The 20,020-nt window shown below is 48.1% G+C and overlaps 7 protein-coding genes across 10 annotated transcripts; 2 read left to right on the top strand and 5 right to left on the bottom strand.

Moving 5' to 3' along the window:
* The first annotated feature begins 31 nt into the window (after positions 1-31).
* LOC9655554 (excitatory amino acid transporter) lies at positions 32-2,401 on the top strand. Its single transcript, XM_002964291.2, has 10 exons — positions 32-470; positions 546-651; positions 705-872; positions 921-1,072; positions 1,137-1,198; positions 1,258-1,463; positions 1,536-1,728; positions 1,825-1,947; positions 2,008-2,184; positions 2,280-2,401. Exons 1-10 carry the CDS (start codon positions 323-325, stop codon positions 2,292-2,294), a joined length of 1,350 nt encoding a protein of 449 aa, XP_002964337.1. The 5' UTR covers positions 32-322; the 3' UTR covers positions 2,295-2,401.
* LOC9655553 lies at positions 2,377-11,160 on the bottom strand. The gene is made up of 13 exons (XM_024668702.1): positions 11,074-11,160; positions 10,482-11,012; positions 9,357-10,424; positions 8,971-9,292; positions 8,692-8,926; positions 8,422-8,638; positions 7,577-8,368; positions 6,296-7,444; positions 5,901-6,134; positions 5,553-5,757; positions 2,951-5,454; positions 2,687-2,856; positions 2,377-2,629 (listed from the first exon to the last, which is right to left on the bottom strand). The coding sequence occupies exons 1-13, from the start codon at positions 11,158-11,160 to the stop codon at positions 2,377-2,379; spliced, it is 7,767 nt and encodes a 2,588-aa protein (XP_024524470.1).
* A 607-nt stretch (positions 11,161-11,767) lies between these two features.
* Positions 11,768-12,504, bottom strand: LOC112344279. Its single transcript, XM_024668669.1, has 3 exons — positions 12,274-12,504; positions 12,103-12,210; positions 11,768-12,018 (listed from the first exon to the last, which is right to left on the bottom strand). Exons 1-3 carry the CDS (start codon positions 12,478-12,480, stop codon positions 11,899-11,901), a joined length of 435 nt encoding a protein of 144 aa, XP_024524437.1. The 5' UTR covers positions 12,481-12,504; the 3' UTR covers positions 11,768-11,898.
* A 41-nt stretch (positions 12,505-12,545) lies between these two features.
* Positions 12,546-15,864, bottom strand: LOC9654271 (sulfoquinovosidase). 2 transcript variants are annotated; one of them, XM_024668660.1, is made up of 8 exons: positions 14,573-15,864; positions 14,394-14,526; positions 14,125-14,340; positions 13,897-14,052; positions 13,587-13,839; positions 13,138-13,532; positions 12,971-13,087; positions 12,546-12,903 (listed from the first exon to the last, which is right to left on the bottom strand). In XM_024668660.1, the coding sequence occupies exons 1-8, from the start codon at positions 15,523-15,525 to the stop codon at positions 12,559-12,561; spliced, it is 2,568 nt and encodes an 855-aa protein (XP_024524428.1). In that variant the 5' UTR covers positions 15,526-15,864; the 3' UTR covers positions 12,546-12,558. The 2 variants fall into 2 exon arrangements, with proteins under 2 accessions (XP_024524428.1, XP_024524427.1); XM_024668659.1 differs by having other exon boundaries at positions 13,587-14,052.
* Positions 15,865-16,133: 269 nt separating this feature from the next.
* On the top strand, positions 16,134-17,770 carry LOC9655552 (carbonic anhydrase 2). Of its 3 annotated transcripts, XM_024668666.1 has the most exons (8): positions 16,134-16,316; positions 16,358-16,443; positions 16,500-16,548; positions 16,593-16,709; positions 16,759-16,812; positions 16,863-16,948; positions 16,996-17,101; positions 17,166-17,770. In XM_024668666.1, the coding sequence occupies exons 1-8, from the start codon at positions 16,143-16,145 to the stop codon at positions 17,334-17,336; spliced, it is 843 nt and encodes a 280-aa protein (XP_024524434.1). In that variant the 5' UTR covers positions 16,134-16,142; the 3' UTR covers positions 17,337-17,770. The 3 variants fall into 3 exon arrangements, with proteins under 3 accessions (XP_024524434.1, XP_002964336.2, XP_024524433.1); XM_002964290.2 differs by having other exon boundaries at positions 16,134-16,443; positions 16,487-16,548; XM_024668665.1 differs by having other exon boundaries at positions 16,134-16,447.
* A 353-nt stretch (positions 17,771-18,123) lies between these two features.
* Positions 18,124-18,718, bottom strand: LOC112344280. Its single transcript, XM_024668670.1, has 2 exons — positions 18,283-18,718; positions 18,124-18,233 (listed from the first exon to the last, which is right to left on the bottom strand). Exon 1 carries the CDS (start codon positions 18,688-18,690, stop codon positions 18,286-18,288), a length of 405 nt encoding a protein of 134 aa, XP_024524438.1. The 5' UTR covers positions 18,691-18,718; the 3' UTR covers positions 18,124-18,233; positions 18,283-18,285.
* Positions 18,134-20,005, bottom strand: LOC9654270 (putative low molecular weight protein-tyrosine-phosphatase slr0328). The gene is made up of 6 exons (XM_024668667.1): positions 19,725-20,005; positions 19,566-19,678; positions 19,359-19,494; positions 19,240-19,307; positions 19,076-19,162; positions 18,134-18,997 (listed from the first exon to the last, which is right to left on the bottom strand). Exons 1-6 carry the CDS (start codon positions 19,954-19,956, stop codon positions 18,935-18,937), a joined length of 699 nt encoding a protein of 232 aa, XP_024524435.1. The 5' UTR covers positions 19,957-20,005; the 3' UTR covers positions 18,134-18,934.
* Between the last annotated feature and the right edge of the window lie 15 nt (positions 20,006-20,020).

Raw genomic sequence — 20,020 nt, 5'->3', positions numbered from 1 at the left:
CAAGTTTGCGTGATGCTGTGTATCATGTCGAGCTCGCAACACTGTGCTCGTCTTAGTAGGCCTGGAGGTCAGAGCTCCTCTGGGGACCGAACAAAGTGGCAGAAAGCAAAGAGAAAAAAAAACCACAAACGAAGAAAAGATTTGCAGTCACCTCGGGTCCAAATCCGAGCCCGCCAAATGCGTCTACGGAAGTCTGGCTATGGAGTTCCTTAAGTAGCTCATAGGGCAGCCAAGAATCTCTTCTGCGAGGGAGGGAGCGAACTCCACACTTCTCCAAACTTCTGGGAAGAGAGCGCCATTCTTTGTTTGTTTGTTGGCCGCCATGGCGGGGCTCTTCTCGCGGTTTAAGAAGAAGGCGTTCCGGATGGAGATGCTGGTGTGGTGGACGCTGCTGGGAGTGCTTGTGGGAATCGCGCTGGGAGCTGGGCTTTACAATTCGCATCCCTCTGCTCTAACAGTGGAGCTCCTGGGTATGTATCATAAGAGAAAAGATCTCCTCGTCGTTTGTCCTAAAAGCTCGATCTCTTTTCCTTTTTGCTTTCAAGGGTATCCTGGAGAGCTTTTCATCCGAGCTTTACAGGCCCTGGTTCTGCCATTGATTATGCTCGCATTGATGTCTGGAGTGTTCAGCTTGAGACACACAACCAGTGGGTATGATATTTTTCCTGTGATGTAGCTCGATTTCTTTCTTGGCAAAAATGTAGAGTTGGCCGTATCACCAAGTGGTCTCTACTGTATTATCTACTGTCGATGATGCTTGCCGTGGTTTTGGGAATCGTCATGGTGTCGGTGATCAAGCCTGGGAGAGACAAGCCATTTGACGACTCGGGTTTCACAAAGTGTGCCACTCGCAATGGAACTTCCCCCACAGAGTGAGAGTGATACTTTCATGCTGTTTACTTGAAATTTTTTTTTTCTAGCACACCAAAGGCAGCAGCTGGGACTGTGGATTCCCTGCTCGAGATTGGCCGCGACTTGCTTCCTACAAACATCGTCGCGGCCGCTGCGAAGCCAAACTATTTGGGAGTCATGACTTTCGCCATTGTCTTCGCTTTCGCCACCAATACATTCGGTGAGAAAATCTCTAAACCTGTCAAGGAAAAAAGCTCGTAACTCTCTCCTTTGTGTACCTCCAGGTGAGCGAGCCGAGCCTCTAGTTCATCTCATCGAGCTCTGCAACACCATCTTGATAAAAATCGTAACTTTCTCGTGTCTTCGATTGATCACAATCTTACATTGTTTTTTTCTCCCGATCAGATCTTTGTAGTGGTCATGTTCACGCCCGTTGGAGTTGCGTCGCTCATCGCAGGCACCATTCTCAAGGCATGCAACGCCGTCCATCTTCTCAAATCTCTCGGCTTTTACATGGCGACGGTGCTGGGCGGATTCTTCATCCATTCCACGCTGGTGCTGCCACTCACAGTCTTCCTCCTGTCGAGGCAAAATCCCCTCAAAGTTTTCAAGTAAGTAGCTCGGTTCTTTGAGCTCTTGAAGATCACAAGCCGGTTTAAAGCGATTTGCTGCGTATCTACCAGATCATTTTTGCCAGCGCTGTGCATGGGACTGGGAACTTCCTCCAGCGCCGCCACAATGCCAGTGACAATGCAATGCGGCGGAGAACACGGCTGCGACCAGAGCATCGTCCAGTTTGTGATTCCTCTAGGAACCAACATTAACCGCGACGGTGCCGCGCTCTACGAGGCAGTCTCAGCAATTTTTATCTGCCAGGTTTCTCTCTCTCACTCTCTCTCTCTCTCTCTCACTTTTTTCTCTTCGTCCTCCATCTCTCTCTCACTCACTTTTTTCTCTTCGTCCTCCATCCAGGCTCATGGAATCCATCTCCCTGTGAGCAGCCTCTTCGTCATCGCCATCACTGCCACTCTCGCCGCTGTTGGCTCCGCGTCCATTCCCAGCTCCGCTCTGGTGACCATGATCACAGTTTTACAGGCAAGCCAGCTTTAAGCAAGACTATGCAAAGGTTTTTTTTCTCGATCTTTTCTTCTCCAGGCTGTGAATCTTCCCCAGTTTATTGGTGACGTTTCGGTCCTTTTTGCCGTGGACTGGCTGCTGGGGATGTTTCGCACGTCCGTTAACATCTGGGGTGATGCCTGTGCCTGCGTCGTCGTCGATACCTGGAACAAGCGATTCTCCAGGAAGCAACGACCTCTCGAATTTCCCGACCAGGTAGCCATTCTTTCTTCTTCTTCTTCTTCTTCTTCCTCTCTCTCTCTCTCTCTCTCTCTCTCTCTCTCTCTGATGAGTTGTTTGTGATTCCCAAGGTGGCGCCAGTTTGATAAAATTCGTTGGAAGTATATTATAGATAATTCCGATCAAACTACCTATACAGACACGAAATATGTATATATCAACATTAAGTCACTGCTTCTTTCTTCCCCCTTTCTTCCCGGACTTTTTCTTCTTGTTTGATTTCTTAGGCGCGGGCTTAGTAGCGGACGAGCAAGGCTTTGCTGGCTCATTGGAGATAGTTTCTTTGCGCTGGAGAGCATCACCGAGCACGTCTTTAAGGCGATGGTTGAATTTGGATCTGCCATAACTTAGTTTCTCTGTTGCTGGATTTGTGACAGATAGAAGTAGCCAATCCAAGTCCTGCTTCTGATGGTCGGCATGCCTGAGAGTTTGTAAAGTTATAGATCATCCATACAAGCAAAGCAAACACTTCACTCACCTAGGATCCATAAGCTCCAACAAAGCCTCGCATTCGCACTTGAAGTCGTTCATCTTCTCCACGAGGTCGTCTCGATCGGCCTTGAGTTGCCCATCCTGACCGGCAAAGGTTCGGCCTTTCAGAATCTCAATCGCGGAAGCCATGTCCAGCACGAAACTCACCAAGTCCGCCTGCCAGGAGAGTGTTACAAAGAACCGGAGGGAAAAAGAGAAAGGAAAGTACGCAGACCTTTAGAGGACACACTTCGGAGATGAATGACGAAACGTAGCCGTCGTCTTTACAAGCCATAGTGCTAAACGCGTTTTTGGCTTCCCGGACATACTCGTCATCCTGGACCAAGTTCTCTCTGGCAACTTGCAGCTTTTTCAGCAGCCTCCAGACCACGAAAAACCCGAGCTTCGAATCGCCAACTTTCAGGTACCATGGAGACAATGCTTCTTCTTTTGCGGGAGCCGTCATCTCTGGCTCCGGACACTCGAATGTCAGCTCGACCTCGGAAGGTTTCAGCTCCGTTGTTTCATCAACTTCCTCCTCCTCAGCATCCACAGTTTGCAGCATCAAATCATCCGGCTGCTGCAGTGATGCCAGGCTGAACTTCCACGGCTCCGGCTCCACATTGACATAAGTCTGGAACCGAGACTTAAATCCATGCCTGAATTTGTCTCTCCGCCTCAGAAGCAGAAACTGATCGCCGCATTCAATCATGAACCGGCAGAAGAGTATCCGGAAGTGATTGTAGTTTGCACCTGTCTCGAAGAGGCACTGCAGCCCCTGCCTCAAGCTCGGAAGAAGATGGTCCAGCGCAGAAGACTGCCGGGTCACCAAGCTCCTCAGATCTCGGAATATGTGGCTGTTCACTGCCTGGTTCTCAAACTCCATGAAAATGGTTAAGAGCACTCGAATAATCCGAAAGACTACCTCTGACTTTGGGATATCGAGCAACCACTTGTCCAGGCGGTATCCGAGTAGCAGAGAACTGCAAATCTTCTGAATGACTTCCAGAGAGTTTGTCCCAACACTCTTGCAAAATTTATCCACGGAGCAGCCCATCCTCAACATCCGCGTGTACAGAATTTCCTGCGTAGACCCCGTCATAAACTCCATAGCCAGGCTTTCCGGGAGCGTTGCCTCCACGATGTGTGATAAGCACGCAGTGCTAGAAACAAGTATTCGCTCCAGCATGTAGATGAACATCGACGGAGTGATATAATGCTGGAAGCCTTCCATGCTAAAGATGTCGTGCAGCCCTTGAGCACACTGGCTTATCGGCATCGCAAAGTGGTAGCAGTACTCGTTGGCAATAAAATCCTGCCCGGGACCATTCCTCAAATAAGGTCCCAGAATCTGTAGCATAACTGTTTCTTCGACCGAATCACTCGCTGCTGTAATGTCTCTGGCAAGCGCGTCCAGGTGAGGAGTAACTTTGGGATGGTCCCGTAAGCTAACGGGAGTATTCCCTCGGCGTACGAATAAACACCGGAAAAGCTCCATCCTGAGACTTCGAAGTCTTCTTTCGTGAGTTTCGGACTTCCCCAAGCTACTGACCACGTCCATAATCTTCAACACTGACAGGCAGCTCTCGGCTCCACCAGCATTGCCTGCGTGGCTTTCCAGCACTTCACAGAAGATTGCGCTCGTCGACTCTAGCTGACCCCGCCAAAAATCTGTTGCTAGAGACAGAAACTTTTCCGTTTTCAGCTGTGCCTTTCCACTGCCGACGGTCCAGTCTCCACCCCGTTTCAGCCAGTCAACCATGCTGTCCTCCACTATGCACAGCCCGGGAAGATGGTGCCGAGTAACGCCCATAAATTCCAAGCAAGAATCCAGAAGTGCGTCGCCTTGCGGAATAATTTTCTCGATCTTTGCCAGTGCCTTCAGCAGCGAGCTTATCTTCTGGAACCAAGTGTTCCAAACAGCGACCACAAACTGCAGAGTGTTGGTCATGTCACTAGCTGTTCTCAACGGCCTGTCCAAAACCTGTAGAGTAAGAAGCCCGAGCGAAGTCGAACCTTTAGCCAACTCTAGACCTTTCTCCAAGAGCTGACGCAGCACTATGATGTTTATAGTCGGGTCGTCTTTCGCCAGCTTCCAGTTCTCGAAAACATCTGACAGCGAGAGGTCGTCGTCATCTCTTAGGACTCGAAGCTGGATTTCTGCTCGAGGATCCCCTTTTGCCATTCTGTGAGCCTCAGTGACGAGCTTTTCATCTTCCAAAGGCCTCAAAGGCCACCCCAGGTTGTTGTTCGCCCATAGAAGTTTCAGCTGCATGTGTTTGATGATTTTTCTAGCTCCTTCGGCTCGATGTCCAGCTAGTTCTAGGAACTTTGCAGCGGCTATAAGATCTCCTTTCGCTTCGGCTACCTGAGAAGCTTCTTCGTAGTTCATGTAGAAGAACTCCACTTGCATAAGCTGCTCCAGATAGTCACGCCTCTTCAAAAAGTCCCGCTTCATGGAAATGCCCGGAAACGCGTGAACAAATTTCATCATCCTGTCAACGTCCTTCTTTCTGTGATAGTGCTCCGCCGAGGTCTTCAAGAGATTCACCACGTACTTATTGCTGAGGAATGAAGCATCTTGCTGTTCTCGGTCCCGGATAAAGTTCAGCCCCTTCTCAAACAGCTTTCCAGCCAGGCATGCGGATAAGCAACTCTGAAAATCTTCTACCATGGCATATGCTTCTGCTGCTTCATCATAAATCTTTGCTTGTTCAAAACATTGAGCAGCGTTTTCCCAGCGCGACGGATTGCACTTGTCCCTGTACAATACACCTGGAAATGACAGAAACGTTAGTAATTCACGATCGCTACGTATCACGATTACATGAATTAATTACCAGCTTGCTTAAAGTTTTTGATCTTCGTCAAACATCTTGCCGCAGCTTCGAACTTCGCAATTCTCTCATAAAGGTTCACTGCGTCTTGTAGCTGCTGAGTCGCTATGGTGGGATTCCAGACGAGATTCTTCTCCCCATTTTGCTGGTGCAGAGCAGCTTGTGCCCACTGAGCTCTATACGAATCATGAGCTCGTTGGTAGCACAAGACAGCCATATCATACTGGCGGTCGTTGAACATCTGTCAATAAGAACACGTAAGTTTATGAAGAGACTTGTGGAGCATTGGAAACTAACCTGGCGTCCTCGTTGTAGCCACTCTTCCCGGGTGCTGATTCTATGGAAAGAAGAAACGAGGGATTCGTCCAGACTTCTCGACTGAACCAAGTTTTTCGTGATCCAGTAGTCTAGCATGGGCTGCTGGAAAGTAAAGTCCTCGTCATATATCCAAAGACGCTGCTTGGACCTTGTAATAGCCACATATAGCTGCTTCAGTTCGTTACACAGAATGTTGTGAAGTCTTTTCTCGAACTTGGGATATCCCTGACAGCAGCAGTTCACAAGACTTGTCTCGTCGAGATAGGTGTACAGAGTTCTCCACTTAGAGCCGAAGTTCGACTGCGCAAAAAAGTTGTACAGTAGAACATCCTGAAGAGACTGTTATTTAAATCGCTCAACTTCTATCAATTGAGACCTTTGCATTCTTCTACAGTAAGCACCAAGCTTTGTAGTCGCTTTAAAAGTTTCTGCTTGGATTCACCATCTCGCACTAGAATCACCTGCTCGGCTCCAAAGTCGGACTCCCGTCCAAACCTTCCACTGCGATCAAATAGGCAGGTGATGAGGTTGTAATTCTCATCGGACTTCACAACAACGGGCTTCTCACCACATATCAAACTCCGCTCCGGTTCCAACTTGTCAACTGTTTCCGGAAAGAAGAACAACAGCAACTGCATAATGCTGTCCGCGAGGTCGACAATCCCTTTGTGAGTTCTAAAATTCTGCGTCAGCTGATGGATATTACATAGTGCCTGCTTCCGCAACTTCCCATCTTTCGTGATCTGCCTCCTGTCGTCAATTTCCAAAAACTCCTTGTAAAACAAACTCCTGATATCCTCGAAGCGAAAGTTTACGCCTTTAGCGATTGTTTGTGCCGTGTCTCCAGCAAAAACAAATCCTTCTGCAACGTTGTCAGAAACGAACTTGAGAAGACTGATCTGAGCCAGAGTGAGGTCTTGGACCTCGTCGACGTATATAAACTGAAACTTCGGTCCTAACGGTTCCCCACCCTCGATCTGTCGATATAGATATCTGACGTGATCCAATATATCATACTCGTCTCGCTGTGACTTTAGCTTCTCGTATTGTAGAAAAAGCTCATATATATTTTCTCGTTGGCTCTGGTCCAAAGTATAAGAAGACATATAAACGTAGTCATTTCGAGATAGCCGTCCTTTATGGCTTCGTAGAGATTCAGGCCTTCCTTTAATCGATGACATGATCTCGGTGAAGACGACTGAGGCATCGAACATTTTGGTGAAGCTAGAGTTCAAATGCGGCCAATAGCTTGCGGCAAAGCAATCAAAATCCACCTCTTTTCTGCGCTGAATCCGTTGAGATGTCTTCGGAGCTTCATAAGAGATATCAATGTCGTCATTTGTATCGAAGCGATCGCTGTCGTCGCAATCTTCAACTCTAATAAAAGTTCCTTGCGCTGTCTCCATGTCCCTCCTGGCGATAAAAGGTCTCGGAACGCTGCCATCGAGCATGGTTAAAAACTTTCGATACGTGATGACGAGAGGCAATGCTTGCGGGGATATGTCGACGAAACTGTCAGGTATGTCGCTGAACAACTTTTCTTCTGCTTCCTCGTCCAGCATTAAGCCTTCTCTCTCATACATGTCATCTTTGTTGACAGCGTTGTTTCGCTGAAGAGATCTATGATTTCAAAAGTTAAATCAAACAAAAAAGGCACTGAACTCTTACCTGCGTGTCCTTTGAAGGTGAAACTTAATTGCCGCGCATAGTTTTGAGCTGACAGTTATCAGAGCTTGACGTACTACAGTTTGACCCGGAGATTCACCTTCAGCGAGCCCATGAGATAGACGAAACTGTTGCTCTCGGTTAAGCAGCTTCATGGTTATAACTGTTGTCTTTCCTGTCCCCGACCTTCCGACGACGAAGGAACTCCAGGGGAACTTAACAACTTGAGATTCTTGATCTGTTACCTCGAATGGAGGATCGATTTGGCTACCGTCGGTGGCTGTTAAGAGCTGTCTAGCAATACCTGTTGATAGAGAATAAAACTTCATCAACAGTAAGCTTTCTGACACGCTTGAGTTCTCGCCAGTCGTGGTCTCCCCGTTCGCCTCAGAGCTTGCAATCTCTTTCAAGGACTTATGCCGCTCTATTTCAGCTCCAGAGCTCCATCTAGCAGGCACGGCCACCTTCCTACAAAAAGATAGTGTGAGTCCCTTCAATATTGAGAAGTTGGGACATATGTACCCGTCCGTAAGGCGTTCGCTCGATCGTCTTAAATAAGGGCCCGAGTATGTAGCACACAGGTTCTCAAGACGGCTGACAATCCTAGGAAGGCCGTCAAGCTTTAGAACATCCCAGAACTTTAGGACTTGAACTGTGCAATCAGCGTCCAAGTCAACCGTCCAAACTAGATACATTTCCATCGTAAGATGGAACTGAACGTAGTTTCGCTTCGTGGGAACGGGGGCCGTAAACGCGTGTCTCGGACGACGTCCATTGGCAAGGTTGAGAATGGCATTTAGCACATGCAACTTTGTCGATCCCGACGAGATGGACGTGAAACTGGCTTTGAACTCTTTGCTGAAAAACACCTGCAACCAGCTCTTTGTTAGCATTACAGGACTCTAAACAGCTTGAGTCTTACCTTCCAAACGTTATTGCTAAAAAAATCTGACCGGGGATCCACGAGAGACTCCAGCTGATGAATTTCCGCCATAGCTCTTTGAATAGTTCTCTTTACGGTAGAATCCTGTGAAGCTTCTCTATAACATTTCCTATGCCGCGCATCGTTGAGAAGCTGTCTCCAAACACCGTCACTGGATTCCAAAGTGTTGGCGTTACCAACAATACAAAGGACGTGCCTACAACAAAACTTTTCAGCTGTAAGATGCTCGATAGGCAAGTCGAAAGCTACCTTGCACGAGTTATTGCAACGTTCAATCGTCGATGATCTTCGAGAAAACCCAGGTAACCACCAACATTTGACCGAACGGTGGACAAGATAATAACATCTTTTTCGCGTCCTTGAAATCCATCGACAGAACGACAATTGATACTTAAACTTCCATGGTCCCAGGACTTAAGCCGATCGTTGATGGCCTTCACCTGAGCAGCGTATGGAGATATTATGCCTACTTGTAATTTTTCGCCTGGAAACAAAAGTCAGTTTCAGGAGAATAAAAAGTCTGAGCACCTGATTGGTGAAGCATCTTGAGGAGGTGCATCACAACAAGTACTTCCACAGCATTGCTCTTGCTGTGCTTTTCGTCTTTCGTTTCAACACCGTGCACGTTTAAAAATGTGTAAGGACCAAAGAGCTGCGATTGTGATAACTGGCCATAGAAGTCATCCACAACATTTGGCCCGTCGCAGATTGCACCTTCATAGAACTGGAAATTTGGAAACTGACTGATAGAAGGATGCATACGGTACTGAACGTTGAGCATTATACTAGGATGTCCGAGGAGCTGCAGCCTCTCAAAAAGACTTCTGCCATAGCTGTAGTCCTGAGCAATCTGGGAAACCACGAGAAGCGAAATTTCAGATGAAACCAGGAGGCTATTGACCAAGAAAAGTTACCTTGCTTATAACAGTCGCTGGTAATTGTTTGTGATCCCCAACTAATACCAGCTGCTTCAAGTTTTGTAGACCCATCACAATTGCTGTCTCTGCTTCCACAAGCTGGCCCGCTTCATCGATAACCGCTGTATAAAAATGTCGAGAGGTATTCTGCACAATTCTCGTGCCTGCAGAGGAGACCGTGCAGCAGACTACAGACGCGTGCCGCAGAAGTTCTTCACCAGTAGGAATTTTACCAGGCGGGTACGTCACAAAATCCATGTTTGTCTTCAACAGGTTCAGAAGAGCTGCTGCGGCCCCTGAAGTAGAACTGACGTAGTTCAGAACTTCAGAGTCTTCGCGAAATCGTCCAAAGGCTGCATTGATCTCGGTGACGTGGTGTCTGGCTCCAAGGATATCAGTAGACTTGAGAAAGGTGGACGGCAGATCGTTGCACACTAAGTCAATGCTACTCAGCATCTGATCCCCAAGAAACGTCATTCTCTCCCTGGAGAAGTCCAGGAAGCTCTCGGCAGGCTCGTCGGGCTTCTTATCCTGCTTATACTGCCTATAGCGTTCTTCTGCATTCTCCAAAAAGTCCACGACAGAAAGAACTTTCTGTTGCCACCCGCAAGCAGTAGCGAGGACAGTCGCTAATCGTTCTTCTCTGCTCTGAAGGAAAACAGCGTCAAGGATCTCGTTGTCATCCACTTCAAGATTTTCTTTGTTGCCCACCAACACGACGTCACGAGGACATACGGTCCTTGTACACCCGATAAAAGGAGAGGGCTGCTTTGTTATCGACGTAAAAAGCCTCACCACAACCTCAGTTATGGCGGCATTTGTCGGAGCAGACATAAGTATGCGCTTGCTGGAGCCGGCAAGCACAGAGATCAGAGCCATAAGCATCGATGTCTTTCCTGTTCCGGGCGGTCCTTGGATCAGTCTGACATAAGGCTTCTGTTCCCTCTTCAGAGCGATAACAGTCCTCGAGACAGCTTCCATTTGAGAATCGTTGAGCTTAAACCACCTTGCGCAACTAATCTCGGAGCTTGTCATACCTTCAACGTCATATATCTCCGGTTCACCCTGCAAAACAAAAACGCGTCTTAACTAGATATGTAAACGAAACATGAAGTTTCTTACCGAGTTTGCTTGAAGAACTTCTTGAAATATAGGATATTGAGATGCTAGAGCCAGAGAAGGACGTTTCAGAGACTCCCAAACTCGCATTCCAGTGGCGAGGGAGCTCAAGTAGACAGCATACCACGGTCGATTGGTTTCAAGGAAGGGGTCGTACTCGGAACTGTCGATAGGAGCGTATACGTCGACTTTGAGCTCGTCACTGTCCATGTCGTCGCCAGCGATAATAAGACCAAGAGTATAAAACTCGCCACTATCTCGCAGAATCGTCAGGCAGTCTGGCTCTGCTGTTGTCAGGAGAACCAAATCCTTCGGCTTTAGTATGTCTTTCGAAACTTGCATCTTAAACCTTCTGATCTTGTCATCGCCATCCCGAACAGGGACTTCCTTGCCCATCTCGACAAGAACGCAAGGCAACTCGTTGATCATCTCAAGACTTTGCTGCAAGGCGGCGCGGGTCTCTTCAAGTAGAAGAGGTCGGAATACACTCAGATAGTTTTTCAAAGCCGGGAACTCCAAGGGGATTTTGTCAACCTGGCGAGAGCAAGACAGTCATTCGAAGCCAATCACCAAGAGCAAAAAGAAGAAAACCAACCTGATTGACGAGCAAGCTTTCGTTGTTTATGTTGTCCAAAGACCATGCCAGAACTTGGCGTGAAAGAGTCTGCTCCTCCGCGGCCATTCCTGGATTGCGGAAAGAAACCTCTCTCCCAGCGAACTTTGGCTCCAGCTTCTTGAGAAACTCCTTGGAGGCCTCGACAACCTCCACGGGGATGCGCTTCCCAAGCTCCCTAAACACCCAAAGCCTCCGGTTGTCCAAGGTGTACCACGCATTCTCGTGGTAGAAGACGCGAATGGGTGGAACTTCTTCCACCCCGACCGAGCCATCTCTCAGCTTGGCCAGCAGCCCTTCCAGGCTGCCCTCCGCCGCGACCTGCGCAAAGCACTGCGAAGATCCTTCCTTCCCAGCGCCTTTCCTCAGCAAAGCCACACTCTTTTCAAACACCGGCCGCTGTGAGAACCTGATGGATTTCGGATCCATCCACTCGACATGCTGCGATTTCCCTGGCGCCGAGTCGCAGGAGCTCTTCCCTCTGCCGATAATCGCATCCGGCGCCTCCTGATCACTAGAATATTCACCTTGCTCCATCGCGGCTAAGTACGATCGTCCCAGAACCGCAAGAACCCAGGTGCGATCGGCCTAGAACTGGAAGAGGATCGATCGGTACACCTGCATTTACCGATTTCGTAGAGGCATCGCGATCGATCACGCAGAGCCCTAGAATATGAGCGCCGCGAGCGGCAAAGCCGTAAGAATTTAAAACGAGCACCAAAATTTTTACATTTCCTATCAACGTCCATTCATATAGGCCGTCCCGACCTATACGAGCGTGAAACCCCGGCCACCGTAAGATTCTCTCTAGCGACCATCGCCACCGTCCACCAAAGCGTTCTCTTGGAGCTCCTCTTGCCTCTCCTTTTGGAGATATATCTCCAGCTGCTCGCGCTGGTTTTTTACGTTGTTCCTCGCAGTTCCAACCTGTGAAATTCCAGTTTTTGATTCGATAAAACTCCAAGAAAAAAAGTAAAACGAGAGAACGAGAGAGGGGTTTTCTTTTGCTACCTGTTCGTTGAGCTGATCGATCAACACAGACTGCGATGCCATCTTAAACTTGAGCTTGTCGATCTGAGACGTAAGCTCGTCTCTCTCCTTCTCGGCCCTGGATTTTGCCTGAGCAATTCGAGATCTAGTGAGAAAAACTAAAGAGAGCAACCGCGAAAACTAGAAACCAACCTCAGTGACGTGCTTGCAAAGGTCCTCCAAGCTCATCTCGTTCGCTCTCACTTTCCGGATGAACGCCTCTCTCTCGCGCAGCAATTCCTCAACCGCTTCCAGTGCTCGTCCGGGATCATCCTCCGGGTCTTCCTCTCCTTCTTCTTCCTCCCAAAGTTTCTCTTCGTCATCCTCGAGCGCCACCGCCGCGTCTAGCCGCTCCTCCATCTCCCTGTAGCCAAAACTGTTTGAAACAGTTCCTTTCCGCGCCACGGTGTAATCGACCGGTTAAGCATATTCCCAATGTCACGAGGCCGGGACACCATCGAGAGAGGCCAAGTTGGACATAAAGGTTGATCCAACTGTCGATCCGGCTTTGACGAACACGGCTGGAAGTCCAAACGGTGCATCGATCCAGGCACTCGAGGATTGCTCCGCGGAGCCGTAGTTCCTGTTCGTCCAGACGTGCACCCACACGTCTCCCGCTGGAAAATAAGCACGGACCTTTCGTTTGCCTCTGTTGAGCACTGGAACGACGAGAAGCTCCGAGCCAACTAGAAATTGCTCGTAAGTGATTCTTTGCACGAACTCGTCCTGTGGATAGTGAAGGAAGAGGTGCCTCACGACGGGCATACCTCGACTTGCCGCTTCCTAGATTGCAAAAAAAAATCATTCCTTCCAAGCGTAAGCGCGAATCTATGCAAGGAGTTATACGCACCTTGACAAGTTCCTTGCGGTAAAAATTCCACGCTTTGAAAATCCTTGCGCACCTAGCAAAGTGTTGGAAAGTTCGCGCATTCGTGTAAAACTGAGAGTTCGCTCCAGGATCGTTTCCCTGGAAAAGGAAAGTTTTGCAAACCATTTCTAAGAACCTCTTTCTCGTACCTCGTGCGTTCTGAAAATCACAGAGAAGGCGTTGAGCTCCATCCAGCGCATGAGAAGCTCCTCACTTCGCACGTACTTTAGAAATGGAACATTCACCGTTGTGTAGCCGCCAATATCACTGTGATTCAGAGAGTATCCGGAGATGCCACTGCTCAGCAGTCCAACAACAGCGCTTTTTATGCCATCGTTCCTCTGCCAGCTTACCATTTGATCTCCTTCCCAGAACAGGGTCGACCACTTCGGACTTCTCATAAACCCCGCTCGCACGAAAAAGACAAGTTTGTCGATGTCACCGTTTTGTAACTTGTGCTCTTGCTCCCATTCTTCGACGACCTCCCTGTTGAGCTGAGCCCACAGCTCGGGAAATCGATTGTGAAGGAGCGCTGGATTCTCGTCTGTTGTATACAGGCTTGTCAGACACCATCCAGTAAAGCATCCACAAAAACTACCTGAGTGAATGACCGAGTCGAAAGGTAAGGCTTCGCCAAAGTCCGCCATCCATCCCGAAACTCCAGTACTGATCATGTCTCTCAGTATCTCTTTCAGCCAGGAACGAGCTTTGGGATTTGTAAGATCAATGACCGCTGCGTCAAAACTCGTGTTCTTAATCATGTAGACGCCTCCACCAGGCTTACGCACCAAGAAACCCTCAGCTAAAGCTTCTTGCAACATATTTCTTCGTTTCGCTTCCTTGCTCTCAACCTTTACATTCAAGGTAAGACATTGGCATCGTAAAGGAAACTCTGAAAAGAGACTTACACAAGCGAGGAGAGGATTGCAGTACGTCATTGTTCGAATGCCCTGAGATTTGAGCTCTTGCACAAGCTCCCCCCATCCTTGGTAATGATCCGTGTCTGCTTCCCAGTTCCACCAAAGTTGCCATCCTATGCTTGTTTTCCTTTGGCCAACCCAGTCCTGTGCACAAAGAAAACGAAATCTTTAACAGAAGTCGGAGGTGAAAAAAAAATGGAGAAAAGAAATACGAACTTGCAACCAGAAGGCAGCTATAGGAACGTCGTGCTTCTTAAGTTCAGCATGTATTTTATTCACAGCGTTCGTTCCACCTTGCATGCCAATGACAGCCCCTTGATGAATCCAGTCCGGAAGCTCTCGCATTCTTCCAATGCTTTCAGTATAGCGCATAAGCAGCTCTGCGGGTGTCTGTCCATGTAAGACCCGGCCTTCCATCGTTCCCGAATGCACCTGAATCACTCTCATCTTCAATTCAGAAAAGGAGAGACAGAAACAGAACTTACTTGTATTTGAACTCGATCGTGACGACGCAGATCAAAGACGGAGTACTCGTAGTTTTCAAGGAACAAACACCGCATATCGGAGGTCATGTAATATGGCGATGGTGCATAAGTTGTGTGCCAGCTTCCTCCAGATCTAGAAAGAGAAATTCCAGAAACAAGTTGAAACTTTTGAAACATACCTGTAAGATAGAATGTTTGCTGCAGCGGTAATAGGCTGGTCACCTCTTCCGACGCCTTGCTCCTGAACGAGGATCGGCACTCTCCGTCCTTTCAGATCTAAGCAAGAGAACTGCTCGCCAAATCCAAAGAATCGTTCGTTTCTGTGAGAGATGTACGTCAGCTGGACCCTGTTAAAATCCGGAACTTCGTCAATACTGGTTTGCTCAACCGGTCGAACTCTTAGCGAGCCATAGCTTCTCCGTCTAAAAATTGATCCTTCCGACCAAATCCTCTCTAGCACGTCAAAATCACTTTTAAGATCGGCTTGGAGCTCGTGATAATAGTTCTCCGCTTGTTTTGGTGGCGCGATCCAGAACGGCTTATCAAGCTTGATCGTAAAACCAAGGTGGTGAGGCCTCTTCTCTGTGAAGCAAAGCGTGTAGCAGACAGCAACACTGTTGGAGCAGTCTTTCCTACGAAAGAAAGGCCGCGGAGAATTTAACGCTGTTTCTGCCGAGAACAAAGTCCCAGTGATCACCACTGACGAGCCCCCACTCACGGACAACGGGGTCCCATCTCCATCTTTTTGGTTTGACAACGAAACGTGATCATCCGCTAGCTGACTTTGAGCGCTTGAGCCCGCCAAAGAGAGGATCTTGTCAACACTTTGGTGCTTACAAATTAGCTTGATCTCGTCATGGATCCCAAACGATCCCCGAAACTCCTCCACCGTTTCCACTCCCAGAGCCGCGGTGACGAAAGAAAACCCAGGAGCTGTGGACCAAAGGCTTCTACCTGGCTCGCTGCGATGCTCCACGCTTAAAAATCCCCCCTTGTCCGGGTTCCAGCAAACCAGGAATCCATCGCCCACCGGAAGCACCACCACCTCCCCAAGAGCCTCGCGATCGAAGAACAAATTCCCCTGGACGAAACCCATCGATTTGGGCTGCCGCGGGAAGGGAGAATTCACCATTCTCCTCAAGAAAAACAAAACAATCACGAGAGGGAAAAATTATATGGTAGCTACAAATGTGATCGCTGGCTTTTATAGAGTGGATCGCGATGGAAAGGAATAGATAAAGAACACGGGAAGAAACCGAGTAAATAGCCAAATTGGCCACTTCAAAGTCCACATCTGCAGACCATAGATAATCCCGAGACATAATGGATCTTCCCTGTGACACGCGACAAGCCCACTTTGACCCATTTTGCCGCGACGCTAGCCTAATCGATCGATCAGCACTTCTTCATCTCTTCCTCTTCACAAACCCTAATCCACGTGATCCTGGTCCCTGAATCTCCACCTGTCCAGATTCACTGAATGTTCTACGTACAAAATTTCAATTTTAGGGTTCTAATCCACGTGATCCTGGTCAATGTGTCTCCACCTGTCCAGATTCACTGAATGTTCTTTTTAAACTCTATATTTTATTAAGGTAAAATATAACCTTACTCTTACAATTTTACCTAACAATCTATATTATTTATATTTATAAATTGTAAAATTACCTAAATTGTAATACTCTAACAGGCCAACAAATCTAGTCTTATCCGGTTCCAGGAATTGGGGTTTAGGGTTCCACCGTTTCAATGTCAGCTTCAGGCGACCAAGTGTGGGTCGTCTTCAGGAGGAGGTCTCTTCTCTCCTGCTGCGTCCCCTTCACCGACGGTGATGAGGTCGACGTAAAGGTTGAGAGAAGATCGTTGTTGCGGAGGAGGCTCACTTCAGCTGGGCACAGCATCAGAAAGTGTTGGCGCCCATTTGTAAGTTGCTTTCCCAAGCTTCAGGTTTTGATTGTGTGCAGAAAGTGTGGGAACCACGGTCTACTAAGAAGAAGACACCTGCTGAAAGAATTAAGCAAGGCTTCAAGACATTCAAAAGTGTATATCAGTATGTATGATCTCGAATCTCTGCGCTTTCATTCTCGCTCAAGCAACAATTTTCAGAAGGAATCCAGGCTTCTATCAGAATCTAGCAGCTGGACAACATCCCAAGGTACATTTCCTGGCCTCACTTTTTAATCGTCATATTTTCACTAGTTCATGGTTATTGCATGCTCCGACTCAAGAGTGTGTCCCACGACGATTCTGAACTTTCGACCAGGAGAAGCATTTGTTGTTCGGAACATTGCCAACATGGTGCCTCCACCGGAACAGGTATTCCTTCGAAGTTTTCCTGTCTTCCTGTTAAATACCCTCCTTGCAGGCTGGTTATCCTGGAACGAGTGCAGCTCTCGAGTATGCAGTAAGAGTTCTCAAGGTATAGCATTTCTAGGAGAAAGATGAGCGATAGCAGCGTTTCGGTTGTAGGTTGAGAACATTCTGGTGATTGGGCATAGCAGATGCGGAGGTATAGACGCCCTCATGACTTTGAAAGAGAACACAAAGAGATGGAGGTACTTCTGAATGCTTTCTAAGCTTTACCGAAGTGCAATTTCCTCAGGTTCATTGATAACTGGGTAAAAATCGGTATTCCGGCTCGAGCTGCGGTCTTAGAAGCAACTCGGAGGAATCCGTCATTACAGCACAAGTGCAGGACATGCGAGAGGGTAATTGGTTAATGTTCTTGTACAGAGACGTCTTCTAAACAGCGCCTTCCACTTCCATGCGCAGACTTCTGTGAACGGTTCACTGGTAAATCTTCTGCGTTTCTCATTCGTCAAGGAAGCAGTAAGCAGTGCCAAGCTCCAACTCCACGGTGGTTACTACAACTTGGCTGAAGGCTCTTTCGAGTACTGGAAATTTGGAGCTGATGGAAAGTCGGGCAAAGTGTTGAAGTTTTAGAATCCAGATGTTGTAAAGAGGTTGAGAAAAATAAAGATGAATCAGGTTGATGAAGCTGTCGACCTTCACGACGCAACCCATCACATTTTAATTTGATTGCCGCGCTTTGCATTCTTAGAAGTTTGCTTTTCCTAATCCATATGGAACGGCATCGGCGCAACCATGTTGCAGCTCCTCCTGCCAAATCTCCAAAGCTCGGGTTGATTGCCCTCGCGGCCGTACTCTTCCCGTACTTGTCAGTTCTCACTTTGCATTGTCATGGCGTGCCTGTTCTTCGTGGGAAAAAAAAAAAAAGGGTCGGATGGAGACGATGAAAGATAGAGAGCCGATCGAATTTTTATGAGCCCACCCAAAAACCAATGAAGAGAATTTCTTCTTTCCATTCCCTGTGCGCTTGGACTTACCCAAGTGATGCGTTTTGTCCCAATCTCTGGATCTCTCTTGGGGGCGCGAGCGAAATCACGACGATGCTGGGGTGGTGTCGGGCGGGGGAATCTCTTTAGGGTGCTTTGACGCGAAGTGGTCTCGCAGCTGGTTGTAATTGGCCAATTGCGACTGCCACAAGTGGAAATGTGGATAGAGCGAGCGAGATCTATCTTCTATACCTTACAGATTGGGCAGTTTATCTTGAGAGCCGCGGCGCGCGCCTCGATCTGTGATCCCTTGGGCTTTTGATTGCGCTCCGCATTGCGCTTCTGCGCCTCGATCTTCTGCTTCCCCCTCGTCATATCTCGCGCTACTTCTAACCCTAAATTGCCCAAAGAGAGGATTAAGAGTAGTCAACGTCTAGTCAACGGTTACAAATAGTCATAGATTTTTGTTAATTTACAAGAAGCTCGTGTTCTTTGGGACCCTCTTTCAACTTTTATTTGAAACGAGTTGCACGATTCCTGGAAGCTATTAAAAGTGTTGAAGTAGAAAACTTATTCTTTTTCTTGTTACTCACCCCTCAGATCTTTCCACCGGTCGTCTTTGACTGCTCATCGCCGCTAGAACTGCCATTGAGATTTTGCCGAGAAGGGGAATCGCCATCGCTGGAGCTTCCAACTCTCACTACCTCGTCCTCGTCCTCTTCTTCCCCGTGGAACTTGGAGCTCCCGTACTTCTCCACCCAGTCTCTGTAAAAGAGAACCGGCCAAGCAGCATCGGGGAGCTTCTTCTTCTTCTTCTTCGTCACGCTCTGGACAGACTCGGAGGACGAGGATCTCGCAACGGCGGCCCCGCGAGATCCTAGCCTAGCAGCAGCAGTAGCATCAAACCTCTTGAAGACCCCGAGAAGTTCTGGAGAGGGAGAACTTCCAAGCTTCGCCTTGAGTAGACTGTGTGATCCAGCAGTAGCCAGTGTCGCAGCCATTCGAGAGTTCCAAGTAAAACTTCCTTTCCTTTTTCCTGATTTGAAGAAATCGAGAAGCCGTTATTTACTACGCGCTCTTCGCCTTCCTCTAAACACCCCTACCTGGAACACCACCGAGCGAGAAAGTGTAAGTCCAAAGAAGAATCGTGGAAACTTATCAGACAACGATGGGAGAGATGCCTTTTACTTCAATCGACGGCTACAGGACGTCACCGGATATTCGCGTCTCTGAAAGATTATTCGTCTAGCTCGCCGCCATGATGGAATCTAGCAAGCCTTCGCAGGCATCCTCCAAGAGGTCTAGCACCTGTCGATCACGACAACGCAAAAGGAAAAGAAAACAGAGGGTAGTAACAGTGAGTGGAACGATGAATCAAACGAGAACCTTTTCGAAACCAGCAGGACCACCGTAATACGGATCGGGAACCTCGGTGGCTTCGTTCTTTCGACAGTAAGAACACATGAGTTTGACCTGCAAAAGTCTTAGTTTTTAGAACGAAGATCCAGCGTCCTTGGTGTTGATGATCGAATGAAAGTTTTCGTGCTCACCTTGTCTCTAGAGTCCACATCGTAAGGTTGGTTTTTGTTCCATATTGTATAAGCCTTCAAGATATCGGCTGTAACGAGAGATTTCTAAGAACGAAGAGCTGAAAAATTGCATTCTCTACCTTTGTTCTTCTTGTCCATCGCGAGGATGAGATCAAACTCATCGAAATCGGATGGTTTGATCGGCCTGGAAATCGAAGTGAGCAAAACTCCACGTTTGATAGCTGCTGCCTTCATCCTTGCATCTGCTGGATCGCCCTGCAACAAGAAGAAACAATCTCGTCAAGCAAAAGAAAAACAATCAACCAGAGCGATCGTGAAAAGCTTGCCTCGTGATAGTCAATAGTTCCAGCCGAGTCGATATTAAATCGAGAGCTCAATCCCCTTTTCTCAACAATGTATCTAAACACAGCCTCGGCGGATGGACTGCGGCATATATTCCCTGGTAAACGAGAAAAGCTTCAGCTCAATCTAGGAGAAAATCGTACCCAAGCACACGAAGAGCACTCCAAATGGCCGGTTGGAAGCCATTACTGCCGGGTTCTCTCCTGCGGCCATTGCCGCCATAGCCTTCCTGCAATTGAGAATCGACTGAGAGGACGCTACTGCCAATCCAACTGAAAATTCGTGGAGGATCTTCGAAGAAGAATGCAGGGGCAGCCTCTTGGAGGAAAGAACTGGGCTAATCGGCAGCAAAATAGTCGGTCGAACCGCGGCCATTGCCGCTAGCCAGTCCTCCCATCAAAGCCCTAAAAAATTTTAAACCCAGAATTTGTTTAGGGCA

The sequence above is a fragment of the Selaginella moellendorffii genome, unplaced genomic scaffold, assembly GCF_000143415.4.
Source record: "Selaginella moellendorffii unplaced genomic scaffold, v1.0 SELMOscaffold_4, whole genome shotgun sequence".
Classification (NCBI taxonomy): Eukaryota; Viridiplantae; Streptophyta; class Lycopodiopsida; order Selaginellales; family Selaginellaceae; genus Selaginella; species Selaginella moellendorffii.
This window is presented reverse-complemented; position numbering and strand designations above follow the sequence as displayed.